The sequence below is a fragment of the Phyllopteryx taeniolatus genome, chromosome 19 (assembly GCF_024500385.1).
Source record: "Phyllopteryx taeniolatus isolate TA_2022b chromosome 19, UOR_Ptae_1.2, whole genome shotgun sequence".
In the NCBI taxonomy this organism is placed as follows: domain Eukaryota; kingdom Metazoa; phylum Chordata; class Actinopteri; order Syngnathiformes; family Syngnathidae; genus Phyllopteryx; species Phyllopteryx taeniolatus.
The window spans coordinates 5,201,610-5,220,927 of NC_084520.1; the positions used below are offsets into that span (position 1 = coordinate 5,201,610).

The window sequence follows — 19,318 nt, forward strand, 5'->3', positions numbered from 1 at the left end:
ATCATAAGAAAACAGGAAAAAAAAAAACTTGATTACAATTTTGTGTAAAATTGATTACCTATTTTCTAGAGCACACAAAAAAAGAAAAAAGCACAGACTTAAAAGTACTTAAGTAGAAAAGCCATAATGAAGTTTTATCAATTATATATAACCCCAATTCCAATGAAGTTGGGATGTTGTGTTAAACATAAATAAAAACAGAACGATTTGCAAATCAAGTTCAACCTATATTTAATTGAATACACGACAAAGACAAGATATTTAATGTTCAAACTGATAAACTTTATTGTTTTTAGCAAATAATCATTAACTTAGAATTTTATAGCTGCAACACGTTCCGAAAAAGCTGGGACAGGTGGCAAAAAAGACTGAGAAAGTTGAGGAATGCTCATCAAACACCTGTTTGGAACATCCCACAGGTGAACAGGCTAATTGGGAACAGGTGGGTGCCATGATTGGGTATAAAAGGAGCTTCCCTGAATGACTCAGTCATTCACAAGCAGAGATGGAGTGAGGTTCACCTCTTTGTGAACAAGTGCTTGAGGAAATAGTCTCACAGTTTAAGGACAATGTTCCTCAACGTACAATTGCAAGGAATTTAGGGTGTGCTGAAGCCTATCATCGGGCAGGAGGTGGAGTACACCCTGAACTGGTTGCCAGCCAATCACAGTGCACAAACAAACAAACAACCATTCAGACTCACAGTCACACCTAAGGGCAATTTAGAGTCTTCAATTAATGCATGTTTTTGGGATGTGAGAGGAAACCGGAGTGCCCGGAGAAAGCTCACGCAGGCACGGGGAGAACATGCAAACTCCACACAGGCGGGGCCGGGGATTGAACCCGGGTCCTCAGAACTGTGAGGCTGACGCTCTAACCAGTCGGCCACCGTGCCACCATTTTATCATCTGTGGTCCATAATATCATCAAAAGGGTCAGAGAATCTGGAGAAATCACTGCATGTAAGCGGCAAGGCCGAAAACCAACATTGACCCGTGGCCCGTGACCTTCGATCCCTCAGGTGGGACTGCATCAAAATCCGACATCAATGTGTAAAGGATATCACCACATGGGCTCAGGAGTATTTCAGAAAACCAGTGTCAGTAAATACAGTTGGGTACGACATCCATAAGTGCAACTTGAAACTCTACAATGCAAAGCAAAAGCAATTTATCAACAACACCCAGAAATGCCACCGGCTTCTCTGGGCCCGAGCTCATCTAAGATGTACTGATGCAAAGTGGAAAAGTGTTCTGTGGTCCGACGAATCCACATTTCAAATTGTTTTTGGAAATTGTGGTCGTCGTGTCCTTTGGGCCAAAGAGGAAAAGAACCATCCGGACTGTTATGGACACATCCCAAAAACATGCGTGGTAGGTTAATTGGCAACTAAATTGCCCGTAGGTGTGAATGTGAGTGCAAATGGATTTTTGTTTATGTGTTGCCTGCGATTGGCTGGCAACCCATTCAGGGTGTACCCCGCCTCCTGCCCGAAGATAGCTGGGATAGGCTCCAGCACTCCCGCGACCCGAGTGAGGAGAAGCGGCTCAGAAAATGGATGGATGGATGGATGGATAACAATAATTACATACAATAGCCAGAATGAGCCCAACATAAATTTAAATCCAAGACAATGGAGGCTGACATTTTGTTTTATTTTTTGTTGGTATGTTGCAAAGGTGGTGCAACTAGTGCTAATTACAGCCAATTAGCACCACCTATAGTCACCTCTTATAAAAGCTCATCAAGTCCAGGTGCTCCACAACTGTTCCTGAAGCAATGGCTGCCTTTTGGCTTGTGCTGGCGTTTGCTGTCTTGATTGCTGAAGGTGATGATTACTCCACCCCTGTATCTGAAGTTCTGTTAAAAGAAGGTTTGTGTTCTCAAATGAGTTTGTGTCTGCAGGGTTTTCTCTTCAAGCTGGCTCTACACAAGCTGAGTCTGATACTGAGTGGATGAAAACGCTAGGTGGGAACATTATTGGTGAATCTGTTTGACATGTAAAGACTTTGTTTTCATTTGGTACAGATGTGTCACCTGAAGATGTTTCACTTAAGAGGGCTTTTGAACTTCTCCAGTCTTTGGATTCTGTGTTTGCACTACATGCCAAAGAAGGTGAGAAAGTTTGGGCTGATTTCAGTTCTCGACTCCAGTGTTTGACCTTTTTTCATTAAACCAAGTTGAGGTGTGTGTATCATTGTACACCACCAAACAAATGTCACAAGTGTATATACACTAAATTATCTTATCTCAATTTACTATGACATAGAGGCCTGTTGAGTTAAACAAAGCTGTCATTGTAGGAATGGCAACAGGTTTGTGTGCCACTGAGTGGAACTGCATTTTATTCTGCCTGCCGCTATCACTAGCATTTGATTTGAACAGATGTTCGTTTTTGAGTAAAATTTATTACATGGAACACTTTAGTGCTGTGGCACAGCAGTTGATCACTTTAAGTCACTTTTCAGTCATGCTTTAAATTTTTGTTTTTGGGGTGAAGGTCTCCTGGCAGCAAAAGAAGTGGAAATTGCTGTTGGCGTGGGAAAGGTTTCACTGGACAAACCCGAAGGGCTCCAAACAAAGTCGGGCAGTCATCACAATGTGAGGAAAAACCTCCAGCATGATATGAGAAATGACCATAATGTGGATCACAATGTGAGCAACAGTCATCAGCAGGAAAACATGAGCTACAACCAAAAGAGTGACAAGGTGAGTTATGGCCACCAAGACTACGCCTTGAGCCAAAACATGAGCAGCAAGGGTCACCAGGATGACTCTTTTAACCACAACATCAGCAGCAAGGGCCACCAGGACTATGCCTTGAGCCACGACCAGATGAGCCAAAACATGAGCAAGGGCTACCAGGATGACTCCTTGAGCCAAAACATTACCCCCAAGGGCTACCAGGATGACTCAGACTACCAGAACGATGCCTTTAGTCACAAGAATGATAACATGAGCAGCAAGGGCCACCAGGACTATGCCTTGAGCCACGACCAGATGAGCCAAAATATGAGCAAGGGTCACCAGGATGACTCTAGCCTCAACATGAGCAGCAAGGGCAACCAGGATGACTCCTTTAGCCACGACCATATGAGCCAAAACATGACCCCCAAGGGCTACCAGGATGACTCAGACTACCAGAACGATGCCTTTAGTCACAAGAATGATAACATGAGCAGCAAGGGCCACCAGGACTATGCCTTGAGCCAAAACATGAGCAAGGGCCACCAGGACTATGCCTTGAGCCACGACCAGATGAGCCAAAATATGAGCAAGGGTCACCAGGATGACTCTAGCCTCAACATGAGCAGCAAGGGCAACCAGGATGACTCCTTGAGCCAAAACATGACCCCCAAGGGCTACCAGGATGACTCAGACTACCAGAACGATGACTTTAGTCACAAGAATGATAACATGAGCAGCAAGGGCCACCAGGACTATGCCTTGAGCCAAAACATGAGCAAGGGCCACCAGGACTATGCCTTCAGCCACGATCAGATGAGCCAAAACATGAGCAAGGGTCACCAGGATGACTCCTTTAGCCAAAACATGAGCAGCAAGGGATACCAGGATGACTCAGACTACCAGAACGATGCCTTTCGTCACAAGAATGATTACATGAGCAGTAAGGGCCACCAGGGTGACTAAATGAACACCAGCCACAAGAGGGACCAACTACCTGAATGGGCCATGACTTGACAGATTGTGTATAGGTTGTATGCATGTGGTTTCATTACATTGTTGAAGGCATGGAAGCGCTCTAAAATGTTCATGGATTTACTAAATAAAACCCTTTAACTTAAAACTTGTACTGTTTTTTGCTCAAGTGCTGTCTAGAAATGTACATCAAAATTGTAATGTTGAGGGGGAAAACTGGTTCAATTAAAGAACTCTTGCAGAATAAGCATTGGGTTTGTTTAGAAAAGCTAAAGGAGTTTCTGATATTCTAGGGTCTGGTATTTAAAAAAAAACAAACAAAAACAAAACAGGAATCTCCATTGTACTTTAAGTCCAATTTAATTGATGGTTTGTGTTGGTATTTCAAGCAACTTCAAAATGGGCTTTATCTGAGTTGGGTTAATTCATGAAACTTGCAGTGTCCTTTGATTATTGACCACAATGATTTCTGTCGCGCAGTGGTAACATTTTACACCACTTAAAAATTAAATGTACAATCATATCGTGTAAGAGGCCTGTGCTCATGAAGAAAATTTGTTTTTATTCAAAAAAGTTCATTTAACCTTACCGGAAGCCACAATGTGATGTAGTTTGAACATTGGCACTGCTCTTGAATGCAGAGAACTGCAAAACTTAATGGTTAAATTAGAATGTATTTCATCCATCCATCCTTTTTTCTACCACTTGTCTGAGGTCGGGTCGTGGGGGCAGTAGCTTTAGCAGGGATGCCAAGACTTCCCTCTCCCCACCCACTTCATCCAGCTCTTCCAGTGGGGATCCCCAGATGTTCCCAGGCCAGCCGAAGGACGGAGTCTCTCCAGCGTGTCCTGGGTCATCCCGGGGGTCTCCTCCCGGTGGGACGTGCCCGGAACAACTCACCAGGGAGGTGTCTGGGAGACATCCGAATCAGATGCCCCAGCCACCTCATATGGCTCCTCTCAATGTGGAGGAGCAGCGGCTCAACTCTGAGATCCTCCCGGATGTCCGAGCTTCTCACCCTATCTCTAAGGGAGAGCCCGGACACCCTGCGGAGGAAACTCATTTCGGCCGCTTGTATCCTGGATCTTTTTCTTTCGGTCATGACCCACAGCTCGTGACCATAGGTGAGGGTAGGAACATCGATCGACCGGTAAATCAAGAGCTTCGCCTTTCGGCTTAGCTCCTTCTTTACCGCAATGCATCGATACAAAGTCTGCGTCACTGCAGACACTGCACCGATCCGCCTGTCGATCTCCCGTTCCATTCTTCCCTCACTCGTGAACAAGACCCCAAGATACTTGAACTCCTCCACTTGGGGCGGGATCTCAACCCCGACCTAGAGAGGGCACGCCACCCTTTTCTGCCTGAGGACCATGGTCTCAGATTTGGAGGTGCTGATTCTCATCCAAGCCGCTTCACACTCACCTGCGAACTGCTCCAGTGAGAGCTGGAGGTCACGGCTTGATGAAGCCAACACAACCACATCATCTGCAAAAAGCAGAGATGCAATACTGAGGCCACCAAACTGGATCCCCTCTACGCCTTGGCTGCGCTTTGAAATTCTGTCCATAAAAGTTATGAACAGAATCAAAGGGCAGCCTTGGCGGAGTCCAACCCTCACTGGGAACGAGTCTGACTTACTGCCGGATATGCGGACCAAACTCTGACTCTGGTCGTACAAGGATCGAACAGCCCGTATCAGGGGCTTCGGTACCCCATAATCCCAAAGCACCCCCCACGGAGGGAAACGGTCGAACACCTTATCCAAGTCCACAAAACACATGTAGACTGGTTGGGTGAACTCCAAAAGGCGGACCACCACCCCAGTCTGACAATCCAGAGGCACTGTCCCTGATGTTCACGCGAAGTTGCAGAGGCGTGTCAACCAGGACAGCCCTACAACAATCCTTTAGGAACTCCGGGAAAATCTCATCCACTCCCGGGGCTCTTCCACCGAGGAGCTTTTTAACAACCTCGGTGACCTCAACCCCAGAGATAGGAGAGACCACCTCAGAGAACCCAGACTCTGCTCCCTCGTGGGAAGGCGTGTCAGTGCAATTGAGGAGGTCTTTGAAGTATTCTGCCAAGCGGCTCACAACGTCCCGAGTCGAGGTCAGCAGAACCCCATCCCCACTATACACAGTGTTGATGGTGCACTGCTTCCCCCTCCTGAGATGCCGGATGGTGGACCAGAATTTCCTCGAAGCTGTCCGAAAGTCTTTCTCCATGGCCTCACCGAACTCCTCCCATGCCCAAGTTTTTGCTTCAGCGACCACCAAAGCTGCATTCCGCTTGGCCAGCCGGTACCCATCAGCTGCCTCAGGAGTCCCACATGCCAAAAAGGCCCGATAGGACTCCTCCTTCAGCTTGACGGCATCCCTCACCATTGGTGTCCACCAACGGGTTCGGGGATTGCCGCCACGACAGGCACCGACCAACTTATGGCCACAGCTCCGGTCGGCCGCTTCAGCAATGGAGGCGCAGAACATGGTCCACTCGGAACATGAGCTAAGTTCTGTCGGAGGTGGGAGTTGAAACTCCTTCTGACAGGGGATTCTGCCAGAGGTTCCCAGCAGACCACCAGGTGGTGATCAGTTGACAGCTCCGCCCCTCTCTTCACCCGAGTGTCCAAGGCATGCGGCCGCAAGTCCGATGACACGACCACAAAGTCGATCATTGAACTGCGACCTAGAGTGTCCTGGTGCCAAGTGCACGTGTGGACACCCTTATGCTTGAACATGGTGTTCGTTATGGACAATCCGTGATGAGCACAGAAGTCCAATAACAGAACACCGCTCAGATTCTGATCGGGCGGGCCGTTTCTCTCAATCACGCCTTTCCTATCATTGCCCACGTGAGCATTGAAGTCCCCCAGCAGAACGATGGAGTCGCCAGCGGGAGCGCTCTCCAGCACCCCCTCCAAGGACAAAAAGGGTGGGTTCTCTGAACTGCTGTTTGGTGCATAGGCACAAACAACAGTCAGGAACCGTCCCCCCAACCGAAGGCGGAGGGAGGCTACCCTCTCGTCCACCGGGGTGAACCCCAACGTACAGGCGCCGAGCCGGGGGGCAATACGTATACCCACACCTGCTCGGCGCCTCTCACCGTGGACAACTCCAGAGTGGAAGAAAGTCCATCCCCTCTCGAGAGGCCTGGATCCAGAGCCCAAGCTGTGTGTGGAGTCGAGTACAACTAGTTGGAACCAGTCTAGTTGGAACTTCTCGACCTCACACACCAGCTCGGTCTCCTTCCCTGCCAGAGAGGTGACATTCCACATCCCGAGAGCCAGCATCTGTAGCTGGGGATCGGATCCTGCCCCCGTCCACCGCCCAGCTCACACTGCACCTGACCCCAAAGGCCCCTCCCACAGGTGGTGAGCTCATGGGAAGGGGGACCCACGTTACCCTTTTGGGCTGTGCCCTGCCGAGCCCCGTGGGTGCAGGCCCGGCAACCAGGCACTCACCTTCGAGCCCCACCTCCAGGCCTGGTTCCAGAGGGGGGCCCCGGTGACCCGCGTCTGGGCAAGGGAAACCTGAGTCAATTGTTTGTCGTCATCATAAGGTGTCTTTGAGCCGTGCTTTGTCTGGTCCCTCACCTAGGACCTGTTTGCCATGGGTGACCCTGCCAGCGGCATAAAGCCCCAGACAACTTAGCTCCTCGGATCATTGGGACACACAAACCCCTCCATCACGATAAGGTGACGGCTCAAGGAGGGGAGAATGTATTGCACAAAAGTTAAATGAAACTTGTACCTAAATATTTACAGAGATGTTTTAAAGATTAAATTCAAATGTATTGATTTTAACAGGTTAAATAACAGAACTCTATTTTGGCAGTGATTCTTTTGTGGACCAGTAGAGGTAACCATACACCAGTTTGCAAAACATTGATGTAATCTATTGTGTGGGATGGTGATGTTTAAAATTACCTTTAGGGAAATAATTTCGAGTTAAATCTTATAACTGGGAATTTGTTGGGTTGGTAGGCCTATATTTAGTGTTGTAGTCAAGAACACACTATCCAAGACCAAGACTTGCCTGAGACAGGAACTCTGAGACCAAGACCATAATCAAATTTGTGCTGAAGCATTTAGATGACATTCACCACAGCCTACTTCAGTTGTGCACAGACTGCAAATAACTTACGTGTTGTTTTTCTGAGACACCGCAAAATAGTTTCTCAGTGACAAGATTGAAAAAACTTTATGGGCCGTCAGATAGTTACAGAACTGCGCAACAAGACACGTGACAAGGCTAAAAATAAACTAGCTTTTGGATTCATACGCGACGAAGACACGGAGTTAAATGTCTTGTGCGGAGCCGATCGATGACGTCATTGATCGGATCGGCGACTTATGACATGAAAGCCGATCAGCATAAAATGCTAATTATCGGCCGATACCGATAACGCAGATCAGATTGGCGTAAAGTCTAAATATTACGTAAAAGAAAACTGAGCTTCAGAAAAGCTAATAAATTTAGGGGACGGGGGGACTGAAATACAGTAGTTGAATTTGCAAATGGTGAACTGTGACTGGGCGAGTATTCACTGTAATTTTGACTGAATTGCATATTATAACATGAAATGTGTATTTCCCAACATGGAATAAGTTTTATCTGAACAAATAGCTCAGTATGCATTAATATTTAAAACGTTTTCAACTATTTCAGTGATAGCATCTGTTCGTCATTGTGTGGGGAACACAGAATGTTTTTGTAATTAGACCCGCAATGTAGCGGCGTCGCACTGTACATGCTTTTGATTCGACAGCAACTATGCGTGATAACGTGGGACGATGACTGACTCGTGTTTCCACAGTGGGAACATACCAGGCGGAGCAGTGCAGGCTGGAGAAGAACTATGTCACTATCTGCCTCCTTTTCCTGCAAGAGGAACGGGCTTCCACCGCTACATTTACATCCTTTTCCAGCAGGAGGGGCCCATACGCTTCCAGGAGGATTTGAGGCCGTCGCCATGGTGAGCAACTGCACGACCTTTGCCTCCCATCACGTGGGTGGACATTGAGATCTCACAACGAAGTGACATTTTTTCCCATACATAACAAATCACAAGAGCAATTTTTGCCTCTTTTTTGTAGTCATTCACTGGTAGACCGTACATTCTAAACAGTGGATTTCTACAGAAAACACCAGGACAGCATGACACCAGCTGGTCTGGCGTTCTTCCAGTGCCAATGGGATGAATCTGTCACCAGCACCTTTGACAACACCCTCAGTTCGTAACACTAAACCGCAGTATCCAAAACAAGTCTTGTGAGTGTATCATTACTTATCACTGATGTCTAATTATGGATATCTTCACCTGCAGACATGCGAGAGCCAGTGTTTGAATTCATCCGTCCTCCAGTTTACCATCCACCGCAAGTGAAATACCCCCACGGACAACCCCTGCGCTACCTGGACAGATACAGAGATGGAAAGGAGCAAACCTATGGCATATACTGATGAGCATACGTACATGTTGAAATGCTGAGAAATGTCTGGTGGTCACACCACTTATCTCCTTTTTTATGTGTTTTGGGGTTCCGTTTGAGAATAAAATGAGGAATAAGATTTTAATAAAAATTTCTTTATCATGGTTAATATAATATGCCTCTGCATCTTTGTGGTACAACTAACAATGTCATCATTATCACTGTTTTATTACTGTACATCTTGTATTAATGATTAGTTTTACCTTTCAGTTTTGTTTTTTTCACCCGTAAATGTTTAAAAAGAATAAAGCAATAAGCCACTCAAACTCATATGGAGACTGGCTGCAGAAATATGACTCCTTGTTTTCCAAAGTAGCTCAGATGGGAGAACGAAAGATTCGTTGACCCTGTAAAAGAATACTGCTTCCACGTGTATTGAAAAAATTCATAACCACAAAATAAATGAGTGCGGATTTGATTGGTAATAAAATGTTTCCTTTCACAATTAATCTTACCTATGCCATATTGTACAAGATTCCTACAAATGTGGTCCATAGACTGCAAATATTTGTAATGAGCGCACACAAAATATAATTTTCTAACAAATTCAGTGAACTTTACAAAAACTACCACACTAATGAAACAAAAACCCACAGATTACAAAGGAAAATTGGATGTTCAAATTGTAATCATGACAATAAAAAAAAAAAAAAAAAAATTTCACAGAAAAAAAAAAACATTTATATTTGAATCACTTAAGAGTATATTTTATCCTACACATAGCTGACAATCATATGAAAACAGGAAAAGAAAAACCTTGATTACAATTTTATTTGTGTAAAATTGATTACCAATTTTCTACAGAGCTTGTCTGCAGGGTCACAGTAGAGCTGGAGCCTATCCCAGCTGGCTTTGAGCGACAGGTGAGGTCCACCCTGGACTGGTTGCCAGCCAATCACGGGGCACACATAGACAAACAACCATTCACACTAACACGCTTATGGACAAATTACCGTCCTAAATTAACCTAACATACATGTTTTTAGAATGTGGGAAGAAGCTGGAGTGGCCTGAGAAAAACCACAGGTAGCCCACTCACACTCTACTTAAAGCAGGAAACAAAAGAATGAAGAAGTCGTGATTACATTTCTGTACTTAAGCAAAGTAAAAAGCACAGACTTAAATGTACTTAAGTAGAAAAGCCATAATGAAGTTTTATCAATTATATATAACCCCAATTCCAATGAAGTTGGGATGTTGTGTTAAACATAAATAAACACAGAATACAATGATTTGCAAATCAAGTTCAACCTATATTTAATTGAATACACTACAAAGACAAGATATTTAATGTTCAAACTGATAAACTTTGTTGTTTTTACCAAATAATCATTAACAGAGATGGGGCGAGGTTCACCTCTTTGTGAATAAGTGCATGAGGAAACAGTTGAAGGACAATGTTCCTCAACGTACAATTGCAAGGAATTTAGGGCGTGCTGGAGCCCATCCCAGCTATCATCGGGCAGGAGGCGGGGTACACCCTGAACTGGTTGCCAGCCAATTGCAGGGCACAAACAAACAAACAACCATTCGCACTCACAGTCACACCTACGGGCAATTTAGAGTCTTCAATTAATGCATGTTTTTGGGATGTGGGAGGAAACCGGAGTGCCCAGAGAAAATCCACGCAGGCACGGGGAGAACATGCAAACTCCACACAGGCGGGGCCGGGGATTGAACCCGGGTCCTCAGAACTGTGAGGCTGACGCTCTAACCAGTCGGCCACCGTTCCACCATTTCATCATCTATGGTCCATAATATCATCAAAAGGGTCAGAGAATCTGGAGAAATCTGCATGTAAGCGGCAAGGCCGAAAACCAACATTGAATGCCCGTGACCTTCGATCCCTCAGGCGGCACTGCATCAAAACCCGACATCAATGTGTAAAGGATATCACCACATGGGCTCAGGAGTACTTCAGAAAACCAATGTCAGTAAATACAGTTCGGTGCGACATCCGTAAGTGCAACTTGAAACTCTACAATGCAAAGCAAAAGCAATTTATCAACAACACCCAGAAATGCCAACGGCTTCTCTGGGCCCGAGCTCATCTAAGATGTACTTAATGCAAAGTGGAAAAGTGTTCTGTGGTCCGACGAATCCACATTTCAAATTGTTTTTGGAAATTGTGGTCGTCGTGTCCTCCGGGCCAGAGGAAAAGAACCATCCGGACTGTTATGGACGCAAAGTTCAAAAGCCAGCATTTGTGATGGTATGGGGCTCTGTTAGTGCCAAAGGCATGGGTAACTAACACATCTGTGAAGGCACCATTAATGCTGAAAGGTACATACAGGTTTTGGAGAAACATATACTGCCATCCAAGCAACGTCTTTTTCATGGACGCCCCTGCTTGTTTCAGCAAGACAATGCCAAACCACATTCTGCACGTGTTACAACAGCGTGGCTTCGTAGTAAAAGAGTGTGGGTACTGGACTGACCTGCCACCTGTCCAGACCTGTCTCCCATTGAAAATGTGTGGCGCATTATGAAACGTAAAATACGTTGAACAGCTGAAGCTGTACATCAAGCAAGAATGGGAAAGAATTCCACCGACAAAGCTTCAACAATTAGCGTCCTCAGTTCCCAAACATTTATTGAATGTTGTTAAAAGAAAAGGTGATGTAACACAGTGGTAAACATGACCCTATCCCAGCTTTTTTGGAACGTGTTGCAGACATACAATTCTAAGTTAATGATTATTTTCTAAAAACAACAAAGTTCATCAGTTTGAACATTAAATATCTTGTCTTTGTAGTGTATTCAATTAAATATAGGTTGAACATGATTTGCAAATCATTGTATTCTGTTTTTATTTATGTTTAACCCAAAGTCCCAACTTCATTGAAATTGGGGTTGTACAATACCCATTTTTGTAATAACAATAAATAAAGAACTAAATAAATAAATAAAGCCATGGATGGGGAATATCCTGCATTTCCAAATTTGTTGCATCATGGTCGTTGATGCTCCCCAGTTAATGTTTTACTTTTATATTTCCCGTTGTCATCCGTTGAGGTTGAAAAATGTAATGAACCTCATTTGTCAATGTAGGGAGTAAAAGTTAAAAGTTGTCAGAGGACTGGTTGCATTGCGGGCCCTGCGGGTTGGGGGGGGGCGTCTGGCTCTCCTGGGTGGGGTGGCAGGGCGTGTGGGGCAGTGGGTCGGGGGCTTGTCTGTGGGGGTGGCATTGGGTACCCGCGGCCCCCAGTGGGTGGCCAGTTGTCGAGGCGCCTCGGTGGGGCCGGCGGACCGCCCTGGGTCCCTCGGTGTGGGACGTGTCCCGTCCACCGGGCTGCTTTCAGGTGGGCCTGATCCCGCCCTGCAATTGATTGGGTGGGGCCACAGCAATTACAGGACACTTCTGTCAGTCTTTGTGCATGTAAAACGGTGTCAATTCACTTGCATGTAACCGCAGGCACACACCCCTAAGACTCTTTCACTGGGTGTGGGGTCACGCACTTACTGCGACAAATAACTCATGAATATGCAAATCGCTTGTTTAGCCCCTCACTTATACTCTCATCCTGTAGCCTTTTATAATTTACATAATTAATCCCACCACACTTCAGTTGCACAGCCGGGTTCACGACCCTTGTCCTGGATACTTCTTCTCCTGTCCTTGTCCTGTTCTATCTTGTCCTGTCCTTCCCTCACAGGGTATAGCATGGCAGCCCCATGCCACACTCATATTTAATGTTTCATTGTTGTAGAAAATGTAATGATTTACTTCTTTCATCCTGTTTACAATTAGTGCTTTGCCTTTTGTCTTTGTTCCTCTCTCCCCTCTAGAAACTTTGTTCTGTTCGACTGATCACGTCTGATTCTCAATAAACCTCAATTATAATACAAAAAAAACGAAGCGGAAGCTTAAAAACTCCGCTGTGACACAGTAAAACTGTTCCGGCATAAAAGGGATACAGATTTTCCATTCTGTAACCTAACAGCTGAACAGGACAGGGAAGAAAAGAAAAAAAACGTCGTCAGAGAAATAAATTACATATAGCTGAAAAAATCTTAAGTACACTTACAAAGTATAATTTCTTTGTTACTTTTTGTCACCACCTGAGAAACCATGTCAGCAGGGGGAGAAACTGCAAACTCCAACTTTATTCAGTTTTCTACCAATTTTTATCAAATGCAGAATCCAAGGTGTAACAATTTCTTAAATTCAAGGTCTTTAAAAAAAATCTAGACAGTAAAAAAAATAATAATAACAATAATGGTTAGAGCGTCTGCCTCACAGTTCTGAGGACTGGGGTTCAATCCCCGAACCCGCCTGTGTGGAGTTTCCATGTTCTACCCGTGCCTGCGTGGGTTTTCTCCGAGCACTCCGGTTTCCTCCCACATCCCAAAAACATGCGTGGTAGGTTAATTGGCAACTAAATTGCCCGTAGGTGTGAATGTGAGTGCAAATGGATGTTTGTTTATGTATGCCCTGCGATTGGCTGGCAACCCGTTCAGGGTGTACCCCTCCTCCTGCCCGAAGATCACTGGGATAGGCTCCAGCACTCCCGCGACCCTCGTGAGGAGAAGCGGCTCAGAAAATGGATGGATGGATAACAATAATTACATACAATAACCAGAATGAGCCCAACATAAATTTAAATCCAAGACAATGGAGGCTGAAATGTTGTTTTATTTTTTGTAGGTATGTTGCAAAGGTGGTGCAACTGGTGCTAATTAGAGCCTATTAGCACCAGCTGTAGTCACCTCTTATAAAAGCTAATCAAGTCCAGCTGCTCGACAACTGTTCCTGAAGCAATGGCTGCCTTTTGGCTTGTGCTGGCGTTTGCTGTCTTGATTGCTGAAGGTGAATGATTACTCCCCCCCTGTATCTGAAGTTCTGTTAAAGGAAGGTTTGTGCTCTCAAATGAGTTTGTGTCTGCAGGGTTTTCTCTTCAAGCTGGCACTACACAAGCTGAGTCTGATACTGAGTGGATGGAAACGCTAGGTGAGAACATTATTGGTGAATCTGTTTGACATGTAAAGACTATGTTTTCATTTGGTACAGATGTGTCACCTGAAGATGTTTCACTTAAGAGGGCTTTTGAACTTCTCCAGTCTTTGGATTCTGTGTTTGCGCTACATGCCAAAGAAGGTGAGAAAGTTTGGGCTGATTTCAATTCTCGACTCCAGTGTTTGACCTTTTTTCATTGAACCAAGTTGGGGTGTGTGTATCACTGTACACCACCAAACAAATGTCACAAGTGTATATACACTTATCTTATCTCAATTTACTATGAAATAGAGGCATGTTGAGTTAAACAAAGCTGTCATTGTAGGAATGGCAACAGGTTTATGCACGGGTTTTGTGCCACTGAGTGGAACTGCATTTTATTCTGCCTGCCGCTATCACTAGCATTTGATTTGAACAGATGTTCATTTTTGAGTAAAATGTATTACATGGAACACTTGGGTGCTGTGGCAGTTGATCACTTGAAGTCAATTTTCAGTCATGCTTTAAATTTTTGTTTTTGGGGTGAAGGTCTCCTGGCAGCAAAAGAAGTGGAAATTGCTGTTGGCGTGGGAAAGGTTTCACTGGACAAACCTGAAGGGCTCAAAACAAAGTCGGGCAGTCATCACAATGTGAGGAAAAACCTCCAGCATGATATGAGAAATGACCATAATGTGGATCACAATGTGAGCAACAGCCATCAGCAGGAAAACTTGAGCTACAACCAAAAGAGTGACTCGAGTGACAAGGTGAGTCATGGCCACCAAGACTACGCCTTGAGCCAAAACCTGAGCAGCAAGGGTCACCAGGATGACTCTTTTAGCCACAACATCAGCAGCAAGGGCCACCAGGACTATGCCTTGAGCCACGACCAGATGAGCCAAAACATGAGCAAGGGCTACCAGGATGACTCTTTTAGCCATGACCACATGACCCCCAAGGGCTACCAGGATGACTCAGACTACCAGAACGATGCCTTTAGTCACAAGAATGATAACATAAGCAGCAACGGCCACCAGGACTATGCCTTGAGCCACAATCAGATGAGCCAAAACATGAGCAAGGGTCACCAGGATGACTCTTTTAGCCACAACATCAGCAGGAGCAAGGGCCACCAGGACTATGCCTTGAGCCACGACCAGATGAGCCAAAACATGAGCAAGGGACACCAGGATGACTCCTTTAGCCACGACCATATGAGCCAAAACATGACTCCCAAGGGCTACCAGGATGACTCGGACTACCAGAATGATGCCTTTAGTCACAAGAATGATAACATGAGCAGCAAGGGCCACCAGGACTATGCCTTGAGCCAAAACATGAGCAAGGGCCACCAGGACTATGCCTTGAGCCGTGACCAGATGAGCCAAAACATGAGCAAGGGACACCAGGATGACTCCTTTAGCCACGACCATATGAGCCAAAACATGACTCCCAAGGGCTACCAGGATGACTCGGACTACCAGAATGATGCCTTTAGTCACAAGAATGATAACATGAGCAGCAAGGGCCACCAGGACTATGCCTTGAGCCAAAACATGAGCAAGGGCCACCAGGACTATGCCTTGAGCCGCGATCAGATGAGCCAAAACATGAGCAAGGGTCACCAGGATGATTCCTTTAGCCAAAACATTAGCAGCAAGGGCTACCAGGATGACTCAGACTACCAGAACGATGCCTTTCGTCACAAGAGTGATTACATGAGCAGTAAGGGCCACCAGGGTGACTAAATGAGCAGCAGCCACAAGAAGGACCAACTACCTGAATGGGCCATGATGACTTGACAGATTGTGTATAGGTTGTATGTATGTGGTTTCATTGCATTATTGAAGGCACAGAAGCGCTCTAAAATGTTCATGGATTTACTAAATAAAACTCTTTACCTTGAAACTTGTACTGTTTTTTGCTCAAGTGCTGTCTAGAAATGTACATCAAAATTGTAATGTTGAGGGGGAAAACTGGTTCAACTAAAGAACTCTTGCAGAATAAGCATTGGGTTTGTTTAGACAAGAGAAGTTTCTTATATTCCAGGGTCTGGTATTTATATATATATATATATATAAATAAAAAAAAATCTCCATTGTACTTTAAGTCCAATTTAATTGGTTTGTCTTGGTATTTCAAGCAACTTAAAAATGGGCTTTATTTGAGTTGGGTTAATTCATGAAACTTGCCTGAGGTCGGGTCGTGGGGGCAGTAGCTTTAGCAGGGACGCCGAGACTTCCCTCTCCCCACCCACTTCATCCAGCTCTTCCAGTGGGGATCCCAAGGCGTTCCCAGACCAGCCGAAGGACGGCGTCTCTCCAGCGTGTCCTGGGTCGTCCCCGAGGTCTTCTCCCGGTGGGACGTGACCGGAACACCTCACCAGGGAGGCGTCTGGGAGACATCCGAATCAGATGTCCATCAGATAACCATATATTTGAAATATGGAAAGGCAGCACGTAGGCCCAAGGTTTGGAGACCTCCATCTCCCAGTAGTGCTGGCTGTGTTTGAAGCCCTGGCTGCATAGCACTTGCCAGGTCTAATCAAAGCGGGATTCGTGTTCTACCACTGGACGCAGACCCGAAGTCAGGTGCTGCACTCTGCGGTTCTCTTGGGACAAAACCAAATTGCCATTGGCTGTGCTGGGGTCACATGTCAGGGAGCACCTGTCTGGAGTGAAGGAGACAGGAAATTCATGGTTTTACTAATCACAGGTCTTGAAGTGGATACATTATGTAAATTTTTTTCTTTTGTCTACAATTAGTTGATTCTATGGAGTGCCTTCCCACGTATCAGATGTCAACATAAACACCCAAGAAAATATTTTCAAGCTGTTATCTGCCTAGTTCCTAAAATATGTCTGTGAGCGAGTCATTATTCATTTATGATGTCACAACTGACGATGTGCCTGCTTCAAACTTTTCACACTAAGTACCAACTCAATAAAGTCCTGCCGTAAATGTCCAACAATAGCATTGTAGGCCTAAGTATTCTTCAAAAATGTAGAGGTTTTATTCCTAAAAAGTACATTAACGGCCAAAATGCAAAACCTTTCTAAAGGATTTTCTGATTGGCAGATTGCACCTTGACGAAGAGCATTATGAAAGAGAACAGCAAGGTTGTTTTTGAGGGAGGAGGTTTTACTTTTGTAAAATTATGCACAGTTTTAACATGAACACTGCATTTCAGAATCAGAATCATCTTTATTTGCCAAGTATGTCCAAGAAACACACAAGGAATTTGTCTCCGGTAGTTGGAGCCGCTCGAGTACGACAACAGACAGTCAATTGACAGAGAACACTTTTGTGACATAAAGACATTGACAAAAAAAAAAAACAGTCACTGAGCAATAAAGGGTTGCTAGTTTTCTGGTAATGTACATTTTTATTTTTATTTTTTTTAATTTTTTTTGACAATCGTGCAAAAGATACAGAGTCCTCTATCACTTAGAGCAGTTCGAAAGACTAATATTGCAAGTCCGGTGCAATGACCATTGTGCAAAGGGCGCCAAGACTTCAAGGAGTGTATGCAGTTTAAAGTGACGAGTAGTGCGATAATCTGGGACAATCTCAATTGTGCAAATGTTGCAGATACTCCTCAATCAGTGTGCAAATGGAGCAGATGCTACTCTGGCATGAGTGGCCAGTATTGTTCAACAACAGATATGCAAATAGTGCAGCGTGGCGAGACTACTACAGTGAGTGCACAAGTAATATATAATTGGCCCCACAGAAATGTGACAACGAACTCAAGTCAAAAAATTGCCAGCATGTTGTAATTGAATTATAGGTTAGGTGTTTAAGAAGTTGATCGCAAGAGGGAAGAAGCTGTTGGAATGTCTACTAGTTCTAGTTTGCATTGATCGGTAGCACCTACCTGAGGGAAGGAGCTGGAAGAGCTGGTGACCGGGGTGGGGAGGGTCCGAGAGGATTTTGCATGCCCTTGTCTTAGTTCTGGCAGCGTGCAAGTCCTCAAGGGTGGGTAGGGGGGTACCGACAATCCTTTCAGCAGTTTTGATTGTCTGTTGCAGTCGGAGTTTGTCCTTTTTTGTAGCAGCACCAAACCAGACTGTGATGGAAGAACACAGGACTGATTCGATGACCGCTGTGTAGAACTGCCTCAGCAGCTCCTGTGGCAGGCCGTGCTTTTACGGAAGCCGTAGGAAGTAGATCCTCTGCTGGGCCTTTTTGAAGACGGAGTTGATGTTGGTCCTGAGAGACTGTAATTCCCAGGAACTTGTAGGTCTCGACCGTTGACACAAGGCAGCTGGACAACGTGAGGGGCAGCTGTGGCGAAGGATGCCTCCTGAAGTCCACGATCATCTCTACAGTCTTGAGCGTGTTCAGCTCCAGGTTGTGTCGGCCGCACCACAGCTCCAGCCGCTCCACATCCTGTCGATATGCAGACTCGTCACCGTCCTTGATGAGCCCGATGACAGTGGTGTTATCTGCAAACTTCAGGAGTTTGACAGCCGGGTGCGCTGAGGTGCAGGCGTTCGTGTAGAGAGAGAAGAGCAGCGGAGAGAGGACACAACCTTGGGGCGCCCCAGTGCTGATGCTGCGTGTGGATGAGGTGGTCTCTCCCAGCCTCACCTGCTGTGTCCTGCCCGTCAGGAAGCTGTAAATCCACTGGCAGATGGCAGGTGAGACGCTGAGCTGGAGAAGCTTGGATGAAAGGAGTTCAGGGATGATGGTGTTGAAAGCTGAGTTGAAGTCCACGAACAGGATCTTCGTGTAGGTCCCTGCACTGTCGAGGTGTTTTAGGATGAAGTGCAGTCCCATGTTGACTGCATCATCCGCAGACCTGTTCGCTCGGTAGGCAAACTGCAGGGGTCCAGTAGGGGACCTGCGACGCTCCTGAGGTGGTCCAGCACGAGACGTTCAAAGGACTTTATAACCACAGATGTCAAGGCGACAGGCCTGTAGTCATTTAGACCCGAGATTGTAGGTTTCTTGGGGACTGGAATGATGGTGGAGCGTTTGAAACAGGATGGTACTTCGCACAGTTCCAGAGATCTGAGTGAAGACTGGCACGAGCTGGTCCGCACAGACTTTGAGGCAGGATGGGGACACAAGGTCTGGGCCTGCCACTTTGTTAATCTTTTGTTGTTTGAAGATGAATCTCACATCCTGTTCGTAGATGGTAAAGTCAGAGGTGTGATTGTGGTCGGTGGTGCGGGGTGTGGGGTGTGAAAGTGTCCTTTTCAAATCTGCAGTAGAAAGTATTC

At 45.6% G+C, this 19,318-nt stretch overlaps 2 protein-coding genes and 1 long non-coding RNA gene across 6 annotated transcripts; all 3 read left to right on the forward strand.

Annotated features, from left to right (window-relative positions):
* Positions 1 to 1,675: 1,675 nt before the first annotated feature.
* On the forward strand, positions 1,676 to 3,808 carry LOC133469579 (filaggrin-like). 3 transcript variants are annotated; one of them, XM_061756814.1, is made up of 4 exons: positions 1,676 to 1,828; positions 1,906 to 1,968; positions 2,029 to 2,115; positions 2,501 to 3,808. In XM_061756814.1, the coding sequence occupies exons 1-4, from the start codon at positions 1,780 to 1,782 to the stop codon at positions 3,649 to 3,651; spliced, it is 1,350 nt and encodes a 449-aa protein (XP_061612798.1). In that variant the 5' UTR covers positions 1,676 to 1,779; the 3' UTR covers positions 3,652 to 3,808. The 3 variants fall into 3 exon arrangements, with proteins under 3 accessions (XP_061612798.1, XP_061612800.1, XP_061612799.1); XM_061756816.1 differs by lacking the exon at positions 2,029 to 2,115; XM_061756815.1 differs by lacking the exon at positions 1,906 to 1,968 and having other exon boundaries at positions 1,742 to 1,873.
* A 4,672-nt stretch (positions 3,809 to 8,480) lies between these two features.
* LOC133469324 (uncharacterized) lies at positions 8,481 to 9,484 on the forward strand. Its single transcript, XR_009785674.1, has 3 exons — positions 8,481 to 8,637; positions 8,759 to 8,895; positions 8,989 to 9,484. It is a non-coding gene; the product is annotated as an uncharacterized LOC133469324 (long non-coding RNA).
* A 4,200-nt stretch (positions 9,485 to 13,684) lies between these two features.
* On the forward strand, positions 13,685 to 15,998 carry LOC133469656 (filaggrin-like). 2 transcript variants are annotated; one of them, XM_061756953.1, is made up of 4 exons: positions 13,691 to 13,964; positions 14,043 to 14,105; positions 14,166 to 14,252; positions 14,640 to 15,998. In XM_061756953.1, the coding sequence occupies exons 1-4, from the start codon at positions 13,916 to 13,918 to the stop codon at positions 15,836 to 15,838; spliced, it is 1,398 nt and encodes a 465-aa protein (XP_061612937.1). In that variant the 5' UTR covers positions 13,691 to 13,915; the 3' UTR covers positions 15,839 to 15,998. The 2 variants fall into 2 exon arrangements, with proteins under 2 accessions (XP_061612938.1, XP_061612937.1); XM_061756954.1 differs by lacking the exon at positions 14,166 to 14,252 and having other exon boundaries at positions 13,685 to 13,964.
* The last annotated feature ends 3,320 nt before the right edge of the window (positions 15,999 to 19,318 follow it).